The sequence below is a fragment of the Ambystoma mexicanum genome, chromosome 7p (assembly GCF_040938575.1).
Source record: "Ambystoma mexicanum isolate Mex_15411 chromosome 7p, UKY_AmexF1_1, whole genome shotgun sequence".
Lineage (NCBI taxonomy): Eukaryota > Metazoa > Chordata > Amphibia > Caudata > Ambystomatidae > Ambystoma > Ambystoma mexicanum.
The window spans coordinates 648835348-648851979 of NC_090939.1; the positions used below are offsets into that span (position 1 = coordinate 648835348).

At 47.9% G+C, this 16632-nt stretch overlaps 1 protein-coding gene across 4 annotated transcripts in view; it reads right to left on the reverse strand.

Annotated features, from left to right (window-relative positions):
- Positions 1–16632, reverse strand: part of REV1 (REV1 DNA directed polymerase) — a 1193441-nt gene that overhangs the window by 721100 nt on the left and 455709 nt on the right. For all 4 annotated transcript variants that reach the window (XM_069636691.1, XM_069636693.1, XM_069636692.1 and 1 more), the window contains one exon: positions 15834–15962. In XM_069636691.1, the coding sequence (XP_069492792.1) occupies positions 15834–15962 (129 nt within the window). The remainder of the gene's footprint in view (positions 1–15833; positions 15963–16632) is intronic.

The window sequence follows — 16632 nt, forward strand, 5'->3', positions numbered from 1 at the left end:
CTCAAAGACTTGCTAGATGATCCGGATCTCTCCCATACTTCACTGTTGAGCAAGCTCACCGGGCCCTATATCCGCGTCCTAAACCGGGCGACAGCCCCAGGCCCATAATCGCCAAGATACTTAACTACCGCAACAGAGATCTCATCCTCCGCCTGTCCCGGGAGAAGGGAGACCTACGACTAGAGGCCCACACATCAGAATCTTTCTGGACTTTTCGGTGGCGGTACAGCAGGAGAGAAGACAATTCCTCGGCGTTAAGAAATTGCCCAGAGAGCGCAATGTCCAGTTTGCTATCCTGTTCCCCACACGGCTCAAAATCACCCATAATGGTAAACTGTACTTTTTCACCGTCCCTGATGAGGCGGTAAAATTCATTGAGATGCAAATACCGCTCCCTGGTCCTAGAGACAACCACGCGAATGACAACTGATCACGAAGTGTGTGGTCCACCGAGACTCATATCTACTGATCCCCGATTTATGATGTGTTAATGGCAACATAGCTATGTTCATTACAAGTTGTCCTATAATTCCCTGATGGCTAAGCTGTACCACTTTGTGCTCCAGCTCTTCTGGTGCCCTAGTCACTAGCGTACTTGGATTCTGTCCAAGTAGTGGCCTCATTTTTACCCATCCTTGTTGACTCAATTGCCTTGCTACATGGCCTCGGTTACGCACATGTTGCTTGCCTTATTTGAAACACACACTGTTATATTTGCACGATGTTGAACTGTTTAGCCTGATCGTATCTTTGTTCATTTGTGTTTAAACTCCTGTGCTTTAATACCAGGTTTAGATCCCTACTGCCCACCTAGAAATACGGGGACTTGCATTAAATGACCGCAGACACTGCTTGTTTTGTAACGGAACTGTTGGGTTCCATGCATGCTAGTGCACGGCAATGGCGCACCCCATTGCAATGGCATTGTTCTTCGATCCACCTCTGTTTAGGGTTAGCCCCAGTTGGGCTTTCATACAGGTCGGGCCAAGTTGGGGGCGGCTCACCTGGGTTCAGTCCAGGGTGGATGTTGAGTGCTTAATCTACAATGTGGTACTGGTAACATTGCTCTGTTCATTGAGACATTCTGGCTCCCAGCGGCGCGTGCCTGTGGCGTGGGTGGGTCGTGAGATGTCAGCACTGGCTACTCGCCTCCTCTGTCCCCGGGGTCTGCACACTCCCCCCATCCTCCTCTGAGACCCTGGCTGTTCTGTGGGTGGTGGCGGGCTCCGGGGGCCAACCACACAACCTGCATACTAAGGTGACACGCCCCGCTCATTACGCACTGGTTTACGATATTCCTACAATACCGGTCACATGGGGATACTTGCCCCGCCGGCCCCTCTGGGTGCTGTGCTTGCTTGTGAGCCAGATGTCTCATCGTGCGCTGTCTGCGCCAGCGAAGAATCACGCCTCTACATACTCTATGGTACACAGCACTACTGTGCATATCCTTCTTGGCGTTTGTGTGATGCCCTCCACAGAGCTGATGCTGCATGGACTTGTTATCCTGTCACAATTACTGTTTTTTGCTGGTTAGATGCAGGGTTCTGGTCTCTTTCGGCAGGCCCCGTCTCCCACCCATGGGACGTAGGGGCGAGTACCATAAGTGTTGGAACTGTTTCGTTTGATACGGAACCGCTGCGGCTCATGCACTGTCCCTGGTTGCCCACCCTGCGGGTATGGGACTGCGTTGTGTGTCCGCTACCACTGCTCGTCTTGTAACGGGACCACTTGGCTCCAAGCGTGCTAGTGCATGGCCACGGCGCACCCCATTGCAATTGCACTGTTTTTCTATGTTTTTAGTATCTGTTGGCCCCAGTTGGGCCTTGGGGCAGGTTGGGGACGGCTCAACTGCATGCAGTTAAGTCTGGGCGACGGTCGCACTGCTGATCCATGGTTGGTGGTGAGGGTGGGGGGCGGGAAGGGGGTGGTTTTTCAAAAAGGCACACGAGGTTTCGCAGCACGCACACTGAAGGGTGACATGCACGCCTGTGGTTCTAACTTTGGGAGCTCACGCCATCACTGGAGCTGGGATGTTCACTGAAACATGGGTACTGTGGGTATAGATAGCTGCCACTGAAATGTCTACTGTCATAATGTCCTGGAATATCCAGGGACTGAGCAATCACACCAAGGCCCGTAAAATCATGGCCTATGTTAGCAGACACAATTGCAAGATACTGCTTCTGCAGGAGACACACTCCAATGGACTCATTCCAAGGGCTGTAGCCCCATCATGGGGTCCCGCCAGATTCTTTACCTCCTACTCTACCCAATCTAGGGGCTCCTCACGATGAGCCACAAATCAATCAAGTTTGTATTACATAAAAGCTACATCGACCCTGAAGGTCGCTATATTATACTACACTGCACGCTGGTCAATACAGAATATCTGTTAGTGAACACTTACTGCCCCAACGTAGATTCTCCGGAATTCTTCAACACGGTAACCACCATACTGCTTGGATTTGTGGGGGTGCAGATTATATGGGGGGGAGATCTGGACACTGTTCTGGACAGAATTCTGTCTGGCGCGGCGCGCAGGCTGCGTGGCCACATGCAGTCGCTCAACATCTGTGATGTTTGGAGAACGCTTTATCCCCAGCAGCGGGAATACACTTATTATTCGTCTGTACACGACAGCTCTTCCAGGATAGATTTGTTCTTGGTCTCTAGGGTGTCGTGGGTAGGGTGGAGGGAACAGGTATCTTGCCCCGCACACTCTCGGATCACGCTCCGATCACACTTTCTTTGGGACTGGGAATTCCCATTCCGACACTCAGCGCCTGGCGCTTTAAGTCTGAAGCACTAAAAGACATTGTGTTTAAGTCTGGTATATTAGCTGACATTGAATCGTTCTTCAAACTCAACTCTCTTCAGGACACGTCTGCCGTGGTTAGATGGGACACATTTAAGGTGTACATTAGGGGAATGTCTATCTCTCGGGAGGCTGGAGTGTTGAAATCTATTAGAGCTGCCCTTGGGCGCTCTGAGACCAAACTAAAACGACTGGAGCAGCGATGCTCCACGGGTGCTGACCCCAACATACTCGCCCAGATCTCAGATGAACTCCAAGTATATAACACACTAGCTACCAGCGAAGTTCAATATTTCAGCCGCCCACAGGCCGCCAGGAAATACGGAGAGGGAGACAGACCCGGGAAAACCCTAGCAACACTTGTGAGGGGGGGAATTGGGCCGAACGCCGATCACTTCCATCAAAGATCGATATGGTACTACTCAGTGGGCGGACCAACAAATATTGGATATATTTACTGAGTTTTACAGGTCCCTTTATTCTCAGCCCCCCAAGCATACCGAATAACATATGCGTGAGCTCCTTGATCAGATCCCCACTACAGAAATCTCTTCTTCTACCCGGGACCAGTTAGACTACCCGATTACACTAGACGAGATAGTGACAGCTATCTCGGACTTACCCAAAGGCAAGGCGCCGGGCCCTGACGGCCTCACCACAGACTTCTATCAAGAGCACATAGCCATTCTGGCCCCCCGGCTGTTTGAGGTCTGGAATGAAGCACTCCGTGCCTCCATCCTTCCCCCTTCAATGCGTGAGGCTGTCATCACAGTACCGCTCAAACCGGGTAAACCTGATGACGAGTGTGGGTCATATAGACCTCTCTCCCTTATGAATCTCGACACAAAGATCTTTGCTAAGATCATTGCTAATCGCTTTCTGCCCATTATGACACACCTGGTACAAGAAGACCAGGCAGGCTTTGTCCCCGGCAGGTCCACCTCCCATAATATCAGGAGATTGTTTAATGTCATGTCCCGTATAGATCAAGACATCCAGGCTGTGGCGGTTACGTTGGACGCTCAGAAAGTCTTTGACATGGTCTCTTGGAAATACATGTGGCTCGTGCTTGAAACAATGGGCGTTGACCCAAACATGATTGGGTTCGTCAAACTATTATAAACCTCCCCGTGGCGCGAGTAAGAGCTAACTCACTGACATCTGAGCTTTTCACGCTATTCAGGGGTACCAGGCAGGGTTGCCCCTTCTCCCCGATCCTTTTTGCATTGGTGATAGAACCGATGGCGGACTTTGTCCATGCACGACACTCCCGCAAAGGAATAAGATTATTAGAGGATCCCGAAATTATATCCCTATACGCGGATGATGTCCTGCTATATGTCAGAGATCCCACGACCCACCTTGATCCCATATTAAGAGATATCACTCGCATTGGCACCCACTCCGGATTTACAATTAATTATTCCAAATCTGAGATCTTCCCGCTCACTAAATCTACCCTACAGCCCACCACCGAATATCTCCTATGCTGGTCCCCGGAGGGTGTTAGGTACCTGGGTGTGCAGATATCCCTCACCAGATGCACTTTGCTTGCTGATAACTACTCAGCGGTGGCACGAACGGTTGAGACTAAAATCTCACGATGGCGCACTCTTCCGTTGTCCATTGCTGGCCGACTATCTCTTATTAAAATGATTTTGCTCCCCAAGCTCCTATACACTTTTAGCAATATATCTATATGGCCTGGGAGGGCATACTTCACTAAATTGCATACGCTATGTGCTCAATTCCTATGGCACTCTGGTGCGGTGCGCAAGAAGTGGACTGACATGGCGCTCTCGTACAAACGGGGGTGTATTGCTGCTCCTGACCTGACACTTTATTGGATTGCGGCCCAGGCCCAGTATGCCACTTATTGGTACCCCGGCTCCCCAGGCCGCCCACATGTCAAACTGGAGCGGCTAGCGTCCGCTGGTATCAACATGATGTCCTTAATATTACACCGACACTATTCATCCGATTCCCCTTTTGACCCCCCTGCCGCGACCCTGTACGCCTGGACACGCTTGCTAGGCTCGACAAGCGGGCCTTCTCCGTACTACAAATGGCTCCCTGTGTGGGCCTTTCCTGGCCTGGAGCCTACACTGGATGCTGCTTTGGCCCGACACTGGGGTGCACTGGGATATCAGGCGCTGTCCGACTTCTATTTTGAGGGTAGATTCATAGATCCCCAAACTTGGAAACCGGGGCACACCAGATCCCCCTTAGAGACTCTCCAATACTACAGGCTCCGTGTCGCATTTCGTACCACATGGCCCTCATTTCCGGATGAACCTCCGGATAACCCGGCGATAGCATATATCGCTAACTCGGGCGGTGCTCGGGGTGCCATCTCTTCATTGTATCAAATTCTGCAAGACATCACCCCCACTCCAGCTCTTGAGGCGCGTAGTGGATGGTCGATTGAACTTGGCCTAGAAATACCCGATGAAGTCTGGGAGGATATGTGCCTTCACACCCAGAAAGTCTCAACTTTCGTTTTCGCGCCATGCAATATAAGCTCCTCAACAGGCTTTATTATACTCCACGTAGGACTTCGGGGTTTACTCGCTCCGAGGTGCACCTTTGTCCACATTACAAGGCGGCTGACGCTGATCATTTACATATGTTCTGGTCCTGTAACAAATTGTCTGACTTCTGGGAAGGTGTTCTGAACACACTTACTGCAGTAACTGGAACTGTAATTGACCCTGATCTTTTAGCAGTTCTGTTTGGGATCTGGAAGACTGATGACACTAAGCGCTTGAAAAAGTTTTTGAATATAAGTTGTATGATTGCAAAGAAATGTATACTTCAGAGCTGGAAGTGCTCCCCCGGTCCCTCAGAAATGGCTGGGATTGCTCACATGGTCACGAAACTGTGAGGAGGAATATTTGACTATGCTTCCCGCCCGTTCTCGCCCTAAGAACATTTGGAGCGGATTTAACACGTATCTCAACAATCAGTGTGGGAGCACGCCCGAGTCTGGCCTGTCTCTGGCCTCTGTCCATGCATTGTGATCTCCTTTGTGTCCACCTCTCTTTTGTGATGCTCTGAAACTACTGTTGTAACTGATGTATTGCGATTAATGTGTTGCTCTATGATCTGCCTGGTTTATATGCTTGTTGCTTTGATGTTTGTGCCTTGTGAACCTTTGCCGACAAAAATAAAAGTTAAAAAAAAAAACTATCCCCTGCCACCCTCATGGTACTCAACATCTCACCTATCTTCTCCAACTGTTACACTTCATCCTACCCTCACTCTCTTACAAAGTCTGGAAGAAAAGAGCACAAAAAAAGACATACTGAGAGCCAACCCTGGCCTTCCCATCGCAGACACCTATGTCAGTGCAACTTTCAGAGGTCTTCACCGCCATCCTTTTCTCTGTCCCTTCTCCAGATCTATGGACTCTTCAGCTCATCTCCACACTCCTCCCTTTCACATCCTCTCACATTAATGCTGGCACCAAGTGGGAAGTCCTCTTGGCCAGCTTCTTATCACGCTACATCATTAATGTCTACCACACTGGCACTATCTTGGTTCAGGGTCCTCAACCCAACCTCCTCCTCCTCCTCCTTGACCAGCGCCTGCTGTCCCTCATTAAGTTCCTTCCTTCACCTGCCTCTCCCCCTACCACAATCTGTCCTTCACCCCCTGATTGGTTTACCACGCCCCTGTACTACACCTGAGAAAACCTTCAAATTCGGAGACCTCCTTCACCTGGCTACTCTTAACACCCGCACAGCCAACCAACACTCCGCCGACATCTGCCTCCTTCTTGAAGACACTGACCGACATTCTCGCTCTTACCGAGACATGATTCAATGCCAGCTCAGTCACTGCTTTTGACTCCCTTCCCACAGATGGCTTCAAGGTCATTTCCAAGCCACAACCTCAGCGGGCTGGCGTTTGGGCTGCCTTAATCTTCCCTGAGTGGGTTCCTTCTTCCGTCATACCCACCCAGCTCTACTCTCCCTTTCAGAGCCTGGTTTACAAGCTGGTCATCTCTTCCCCCCTCCTCTCTGACCATTGCTACTATCTAAAGGCCTCCGGGCGCTACCACCCTGGTCCACTCTGAATGGGCCGATTTCTATTCCTCCCTACACTCAACCACCTCCAATCTCCTCCGCGATTTCAACATCCAATTGGACTCCACTGTCACAGCATCAACTCTCTTCCTTGACCTTTGCACTTCACTTTCCCTCTCCATTGTCCCTTCTGGCCCAACCCACACAGCTGGACACACTCTGGACTCCCTCATCCATTCTGACCTCCACCCCCCCCGGTCACTCCACTCTCTTGGTCAGACCATTCTCTCTTCTTCTCGCACCTGGGTCCCCTCTGCCCTCTGACCGCACCTGCAAAAGCCCTGCCAACCTTGTTCACAAACACCTATCCGATAAAACAAGTGTCAGCTGCTGCCTTCGCATCCACTTTCATCCTTGCTCTCTCCCCCAGACTACCACGGACTCTGCTCTCAGCAACCTCAATTTGGCCATTACCAACACCATTGACATACTTGCCCCAGTCACGAGGATCTGCCTGAAACCCGCCTCCAAATGTAACACCTGGTTTGACTCTGAACTTGCAGCCCTGAAACAAAAGTGCAGAGCTGCAGAACGGAAGTGGCAAACATCACACTCTCCATCCGTGCCAAGAAAGGGGCCCACACCCAGGCACGGGTAGCTGGTGCATCCAACAACATGAATGAACTCTTTAAAATCTGTAGGGAAATAGCCAACCCTTCCACAGTCTTCTCCTCCCGTCTTCCATCCCAGGTCCTCTGCAACGCACTGGCCACACACTTCACCACTAAAACTCTAGACATCCTGAGCACCCTTGCTACCCCCCCTCCCTCCCAACCCATCCCTCACTCCCTTGCATCCTATGGCTTCTCACCCTCTTTCCTCTCTCCTGCTTCTCCCCTGTCACACCTGTAGAAGTCATCAGAGTTGTCCGCTCCATGAAGATCTCTTCCAAACAGGTTTCCCCTTGCTCCTCAAGAACCTTCAAGGACAACAATGGTCCTCTTGCCCCTGTACTTGCTGATCTTTGCAACCACTCTTTTGCCACTAGATCTTTGCCATCTTCCCTCAAGCACTCCCTTGGGCGCCACATCCTGGAATTTCCTTCAGCAGACCCTACCTGTCCAGCCAACTACCACCCTATTTCTATCACCCCCTTCCTTGGCAAACTGCTGTAGAAGCTGGCCGTTCCGCAACTTACCTCAAACACTGAACTTTTTTGTGGTCTCCATGACCATCAATCTGGATTCTCAGCATCCAGACACAGAAACTGCTCTTCTGAACACCCGTGAAGAACTGCTTGCAACCCTAGACTCTGCTATCATCCTACTCAATCTCTCCTCTGCCTTCGATACGGTCAACCATTCGATCCTCAAAACAGCTGCATGGTATCCTTGGTATCGCCGAGCGTGCACCGGACCTGTGAACCTCCTTTTTAACTGACCGTTTGTCCCAAGTCATTTTGGGCACCTTCTCCTCACCTACTTCCTTCTCTACCTGTGGTGTCCCGGATGGCTCAAACCTCTTCCCCTGGCACCTCAACACTTACCTTGCTCAGCTGGCACTCCAGCAACTTCCAGTACTACGCAGACAACACAGAACTCTTTTTCAAACTTTCTGTGGACCCTCTTGCATCTTCCATCATGCCTGACTGCCTGTCTGCCATCTCTGCCTCAATGCCAGCAAGACTGAGATCATTCCCATTGGGACCCCTGCTACCGCTTTTCTCCCCTCAATCTGCCCATCCTCTATGGGCTCTCCCCCGGCTCCTTCATCTGAAGACAGAAACCTTGCAGTCATCTTGGACTCATCTCTCTCCTCCCGTCCTCACAATCAGGACATTGCCAAGAAGTCCCACCTTCAACTCTTCAGTCTCAAAAGGTCTCCCTTTTTCTCACTTTCCCCCAGAAGCTCAATGTTACGCGAGCCCTGTTTCTCTCTAGGCTTGACTACTGCAATAGCCTTCTCCTGAATCTACCTTCTTCCAATTGTACGGCGCCGCCTGCTAATCTAGAATAAGGCAGCAAGACCTACCCTTGGACCTAAGCCCATGGAGCACATCTCTCCTGCGCTAAAAACTCTTCACTGATTCTCGGTTGCTGCACATATTCAATTCAAATCCCTCTGCATCATCCACAAGGCTGTCTGGGGCCTGGGACCATGCTAATTGCATCTTTCTCTTACTAAATACTCTCCCTCTAAACCTCTACGGTCCTCTGGCACCAACTCTGTGTGTGTAAAGCGTTTAGCTAAACAGAGGACCGGAGGCGGATCACTCTCGTCATCTGGCTGCCTCTTATGGAACAGCCACCCACTTACTCATTGTTTAGAGCAGGACTCAAGTTCTGGAAGCTCCTCAAGACTTTCGTCTTCACCTACTCCTTCCCTTCTTCCCTCCTCTACTAATCTCACAGTCGCTGTGATTGGTGACCAGGGCCCTTATGCATCCTTTGGAGTCCTGTCCTCCCACACCAAATCGCCCCTGCCTCGCAGCACTTGCCTCGGCACCAATCCGTCTTCACCATGTAGGCTTGCACTATCTACCCAATGCGGCTCCAGGCTGCATAGCACTTATCATACTATGCACTTTATCTGCTGCTCACCTACGAGCACAGACATTCCAGCAATTACCCCCACTCCCACCGAACCTCTTCTCGCTGCACTTGCACGTTCTGAATACTCACAAGGCATAGTAGGTTCGTCTTTATTTTCCACTGTATTCATTGTTTTCAATCGCATGCTCCCTCCCTGTTGCACTGTGGGTGCTTTGAAACAGAATGTGCTTACTGTATAAGCGCCTAACAAATGCACAATAAATAAATACATTGGTGCCCCGATGGCTACCAGAAAAGTACATTGAGCTACCCATGCAGTAAAATGGCCTGCACCACTGGTGAAGCCAAATCTAAAGTACAGATGCCACCAACCCACTCTAAAACCAATGAAACATGATATAATCACGCTAGGGCACAAATGGGGGCCCATGAGAGGCACTTTAGGGCCAAGGCGCCATAGGGACGACCCAATGCCCTGAGGGTTACAATGGCAGGGGGACTTCAGAAGAATACCCCAAAATAGGAATTCTGTCTTAAACTTGAATAGATGTTGCCATATTATGTGGCACAGGCATTAGAATGAACATAGTTTTCGGGCACCTGAATTTTGAAGGGATAATTCTCCTACACCATTATTTCTCTCATCATCAGATACTTGGTTGGTGGTACATGGTTTGCTGCATATTAATAATCTAAACTAAGCCTTTTGATAATGAGCAGAGAAAGGTTTCGATGTTTTAAATGGTTGAATTGTTTCATCAGCTCTCCTTCAGATGTGTTCTAAATCTATAGCTATTCAACTAATATCATTCCTAAAATGTGTTTAAAATGCAGAATTTAGAAGATCGGTGCAGAGCACAACAAAGAGAACTGGCCCCCCCCACATCAGCTCATTGTTCATTGTGGGCAAATGTGATTTCAACTCCCTTCAACAGGGCCAGCAAGAGTTCAAGAGCACACCTCAGCAGTGCAAAAAGTACAAAGGACCGCTATCTCCGATTGCTCTCTTCCATCCCCTTTTTTAAACCTGCAGTTGGAAGTCTTGCAAAGAAATGTCTCCTTCGGTGAGAAAGATCCCAAGATAGTGCCGTGAAACACTGCAACAGATCCTGTAGGGAAGCAAGAGCCCTGACAGAGGATTAGAGGTGTCAAGTACCTGAACACGGTTGATCCAGGTCTGTGGTGGAGGGGTTTCGTTTCTGGGTCTTATTCTGTCCTCCAGTATTCCAACCTGTGGTCAACATGAAGTGGAGCCTGACCCCAAAGCTCCCCCCTGGACTTGGAATGACAGACCAGGCACCCGGGGGCCAGCACCCCACGCCACGAGGAAGCTGTTCCCGGATGTACGTGGCGTGAGGACAGCGCAAGTCGCTGGCTGGGAAAGATGGTGCAATAGATATTAGCTAACACCAAAAAGGCAGTTCAGCGCGGGAAATGGCCGCCAGAAGAGTGTGGTAACAAGGGTGGGGGGAGGAAATGGCAGGAGACAGTAGAAAGGAGACCAAGGCAGGCAAGAACCAAGGCAAAGGCAGGAGACCAGGGCGGTGGGTAAAACAGAGAGAAAGAGAAAGAGAGAGAAAAAGAGAAAGAGAAAGAGAGAGAAAAAGAGAAAGAGAAAGAGAAAAAGAGAAAGAGAAAAAGAGAAAGAGAAAAAGAGAAAGAGAAAAAGAGAAAAAGAGAAAAAGAGAAAAAGAGAAAAAGAGAAAAAGAGAAAAAGAGAAAAAGAGAAAAAGAGAAAAAGAGAAAAAGAGAAAAAGAGAAAAAGAGAAAAAGAGAAAGAGAAAGAGAAAGAGAAAGAGAAAGAGAGAGAGAGAGAGAGAGAAAGAGAGAGAGAATAGCCCAGGCAGGGAACACCGGAGACAGGAACAAGCAACCTCCCAGAGATGCAAACATACAGAGTATTGAAACGCACCAATGTCATGGACAGCTGGTTTTAAATAGCCTGCTGCTCACGTGACGTGATCATTGCAGCGGGCGCCATTGCCTGACAACGCAGGACATGTGAGTATGGCGCGAGCGCAAGGAGGTCGTGTCTGGGCCTACGCGCATGCGCAATGTGTTCTGCAATGGCCGCGCCCATGCACACCGTCTACCCAAGAGACTGTGCCAGGATCCACCGCCTCCAGCTCGCTGGTCAAACCCTGCATGCTGCAGCCGCTAGCGAGGATACAGTTTCCAGGTGGGTAGCCCGGGCCGCAGCAGTGAAGAGCTCAGGGCATAACAAGAAGGGCGAGTTGAGAGCGCAAACCTGATCCCTGGTGACGTACATTGGAAGCCAGAGGGGGAGATGACTACCTGATGGATTGATTATTGTTTGGAGGGAGCAGATGAGCCAAAGCTGGCACAGTGGAAGGACCCTAGTTGGTTGCAGAATCTCCGATAATTGCACAATCAGTAAACACACTGCAAGTGGTGCTTCATCCGTTCAGCTGCGGGTCAATGCAGGGTAAAATGGAGCTGAAGACGGAGGCAGCTGTTGCTAAACCCTGGGACATGGTTTGCCCACAGCTGGCAAGAGCAATATGTCCAAAGGCTTCAACAACGTGATGGTGGTGATCAGTTCTCGAGGAACCAGTCATTGAGATGGAGAAGTGGGTCTACGGCTTTGAAGGAGCGCATAAGTGGAGATACTAAGTTGGAGGGGCTTTTAAATTCAGTGGGAGACAATGTATCTGGCATTGAAAATCAACTTCCAGTAACCATTTGATCTATTTCAAAGTTGGAAGCATAAGAAAACTCTAAGGGGGGCTGCCAACATTTGGATTCTGGACATCCCTTCCGCAATACCCCAAGAACCTGCGCACAATCCTCCAGCTGCTTTTTGGTGAAAATGTAGGAATTCAAGATAGCGGGGAACCTCTTGACAATAAAGAGCCTACTGTCTTCCCTACACAGAAATTAACATCTTTCGACATGGAAAAGGAAGGTACAGTGGTGGCGGTCTTATGTCATCTCGAAGCTCAGGAATTGTTGATTCAAAAGGTAGCACAGAACTGTTTACTGGGACTTGATGGGAATAAAGTGCTTTTCTTCCCAGACGTAAGCGAGGCATCCATACAACAATGGTGCATGCCGACTACTGACCAGGATAAATCTTGCAGCCATGTCATTAACATCTTCCGTTTGATATCCTGTCAAGTTAACAGACATGTATTCAAGGCAAGCGCCATGTTTTTGATGATCCTGAAACTGCAGAGAGCTTTACTTTACTTTGAGCAGTAACAGAAACCTGACACAGGCCAGTGGGTAGGAAACATCTACGCATTGAATATGGGAAGGTCAACTCTTATTCTCTCTGGTGTTTACCTGGGGTCTTTTGACTGTTCGCTCAAAAGGCCAACCCAACCTGGTGATTTGTCTGCAACCCGATTGCTTCAATAGGAATGGGGAGCAGGATGAATGATGCTGGAGAATGTTTTTAAAATACCAGGGACAGGCTTTTGGCTTTATGAAGGGATATTGGTCCCGTCTGAGTGAAGCGCTGCACAATTTCCCTCTTGTACATTTCACTTCCCGCCCTGAGCTCGCTCAAGCTTCACTTCTCTAACTTCTAACTTTCTCTGCACTTAGATTCTTACTATTATTTTCTGCCTCTTTTCAACCCTCTTTATTATTCCCCTCTTCCTTTCTATTCTCTGACCCTCCTAGTTTTTGTGGGAGTATTTAACATTGGATTGCAACTGTGTTGCTCCAGGGGGGGTGATATTGGATGTTGGAAAATGGTTGAAACACTTTTGGTGCATTGCAGTAATATATTTTGTGTGTATTGTGCAACCATTGTTAGGGAGAATTCTCTGTAAAGGCTAATTTCCCCAAACCTAGTGAGTCCCCCAGCAGCTTTGCTGGATTTTTGGGGTTTATTTTTTTCTCCTGCTAAGAGTGAGACTCTTTTTCTCCCACTCTTGAACATGATTTTAGAATGTCCTTTGACTTTGTAATGTGTTTTATGGGCTATGGGGTCTTTTACTCCATAGGGCTTCATGTGTTTTTGATATATGTGTTATACAGCACCTTCAGTGCAGTAACACAGGGGTGTCATAGTGACACCCAAACATAGACTCCATACCCTGGGACTGAATACTGTGTCTCCCAGGGCATGTAAAGTCACCATTGACTTTACTAGTCTTAAATTGTGAACAGAACCAGTACAAACCATCATATTGTGGAAGTACTGGTAGGGGTAATGCGATTGCCCCTGGGTCTGTTTCTCAAGGGGGGCACTGTCCAGTCCCCCCTTGTCGAGTTTCTGGCTGGTGGCAGTGGTTATCACGCGAAATATTCCACCGGAATATTTCCTATGGGATTTTCCCATTCATTTTAAACACACCACTTTTTTGGTGCAATGTTAAAGATACCGCCGGGTTATTCATTTAATATTTATTCCCCGGTTGGGTCTTTTTGCCAGGACTCGGTTTTAAAATGGTGTTTGTGTTCGACCTCTTTAACCCCAACCCAAGTCGAGCCCTTTGTTCCACTTTTGGCGGGCTTCTGCACAGAAGCCTCCAAAAGTGGTGCCACTCTGTCTGGGTCTACAGGATGTGTGGGAGGGGGTAATAGGCACCCTGGACTGAGTTGCCTTGGCAACTCAAGTCGCACTCTTGTGTGATTGGGCCAGTGGTGAGCCGCCCGGCTCACCACTTAGCATGTTTGATTGACAGCTAGGCTGATGAATGGGGGTTTTGCTGCATAAAAGCAGGGCTTTGGGGACTGGAACTTCAGAAGTCACCACAGGACCTAAAGAATCCAAAGAGGGGAGAACCTGAGCCATCTACAACGACGACACCACCGGTGGAGCCCTGCTGTATGAAACTCACCACTTTCCCGACGACAGAGAAGATCTTCTTCCAGGAGAGTCTTCTTCCCTTTGAGCTGGTGGGACCAACCAGTTCACCCTTTTCGCCTTCCTGGATCGTCTCGTGGTCGAATCGCCCGTGCCAAGCACCCCGGCGGCCGGATAGCCACGCTTCACCACTACCACGAATAAAAGGGTACTACCTTTTAATCGGGAAACTCAGCGGCTGGTTTCTTCCCTGGCAGTGCAACGATCTCCAGCTTTCCTCCACTTTTGAGATCTTCTCTTCCCCTGGACGAAGCCCCAACTTGCACCCGCTGCCAGGAACAACTGCCCCCGCTGGAGCTTTCTCACCATTTCAGGTACTGTGTCCTGCCTGGTCTCCCTTGCAACAGACTGTCCAAGGCGTCCCGTAAATCCTTGACTCTCTATCCTGGGGTGACCTCAGACCTGTTAACATTACCTTTCTAACTTGATCGAACCTCTTTTTGACTTTCCTGCAAAGACGTTTAGTGCAATTCCACTGTGTGATCTTGGGCACATTCCGCCTTGCTCTCTCGAGGAGTGGGCCTGCCCTATGAACTTTTTGCTCTACAGTAGACCCTACCTTTCTTGACTTGCTGTGGTTCTTTAAAAGTGTTGGTATTGTGCGTTTTTCCTATTTCTGCCTTTTCTCTCCCTTTTTAAATAATTATTGGAGTGCCATCTATGGTTACGCGCTCACCTCTGTTTTGCTAAATAAGTGGTGTATTAACCTAGACTTGTCAAATAATTAATTCGGGAGGTGTATATATTTCTAGTGACTGTGTTTGAACTTGCTTGACATATAGTGCCAGTGTATTTTTACAAGTGTGTTTTTAAATAAATAATTGTATAGTTTTATACCAAAGCTCTGGTCAGTGTTTGCTTGTGCTACTATATTTTGAGCCCTATTGTGTATACTCTATATACTGCCTAACTCTTCTTGAGAGAGGTCTGACTGCTCAGCCACAGCTACCAGGTAAATCTGGGTGGTACAGACTGCTACCAATTGGGCTTACCGCTAACACCTGTAGTCTTAAATTTTTTGCAGTGGTCCCTAAGGGAACTGCACAGGTTTCTGCTTAACAAACATTAACAGATTTTTAAGAAATGCAGCATGTTGCTCTAGGTTTTTAAATTTCTGACGGCATGCTTGCTAAGCTCCTACACATAGTGGCTCACGTAATCCCTCAGTTGCATACAAAATGCAAACAAGCAGGTTCAGGAACATAGCTGAACAATAATGAAGAAATAATTGGAAGAAACTTTCTCAGGGGCTTTTGCCATAACAGCACAGACTCAATTTACTAAGGAATTCATCAATGAAGTCGGTCTGTCTCCATTTCCCAGTATTTATGTTGTTGAATTATCTTTTGAAAAACACTATTTTTTCACAATTTTACACATTTAATAGGTTATATAAACATTCAACATTTTGAAAAACAGCACAAGACACAGAACTAAAACCACCCCATATCCATCAGGACCTTGTGCGGGTTGGAAAATACACAGCACTGGAGAGCCAGCTGAAATGCTCAGTACCGGCATGTCTGAATCTTCGTTTATTCTCATTATTAAGTTCTGTATATTTTTGGTGCATAAAAAAATAAAATTGTTGTTACCTTGCTAGTGTTTCATATAAGGTCTGTGCAACTTCTTTGTACGAATCAAAATCAAACGGTACAGCGTTTAAGTTTGGACACAACTGTTTAGCTTGACCAAAACACATCCCATTCCTTATACCAGCTTGTCTGAAAATAAAAATACACAATTTAACAAAATAGTCTCCTTTTGAATATTTTGTGAGCTATAAGTACGGTTTGCAGAGTGCCTCCTATGTTAAAATTAAAAGACAATCATTGCAATAACATTCAAGAATGATCTAAATAAGCCATGCCATTCTATATCCTAAGTGCACACATTTTGAAGGAGCCAAGTTAAGAATAACCTGCAACCACAAAAAAGCCACATTTTGCTGACATACAATAATATAAATTCTCCTAGAGATCACTATAGGAAAGATTGGTTTCCATGTTCAAACTTGCCAATATCGGCAAGACAAGCGATAGCTGCAGGTTGCAATTAGAATTAGTGTTAAATGGCAGGGGTTACGGACATAATTACACATTGACAACATACAGTATATTCCTCGTCGCAGAACTTAGTTATACTGTAAAGTTTACTGTACAGTTTACAGATCACATATCAAAACACATCAATTGGGAAATGTTAATTATCCGCAAAAGTACTTTTACAGCTTTTCTTTGTCTGGAATGTTACAATGTAGTTACTAAATCTTGAATTTGGCATCGGGAAGGATAGATAAGTAGATATCAGAATAATATTCATGCTTCTTCCATTTTAGTCACTTGAGTGGGTGTCATCTTCATATTGTATTTGTGCAACTACTTTAGGTTTATT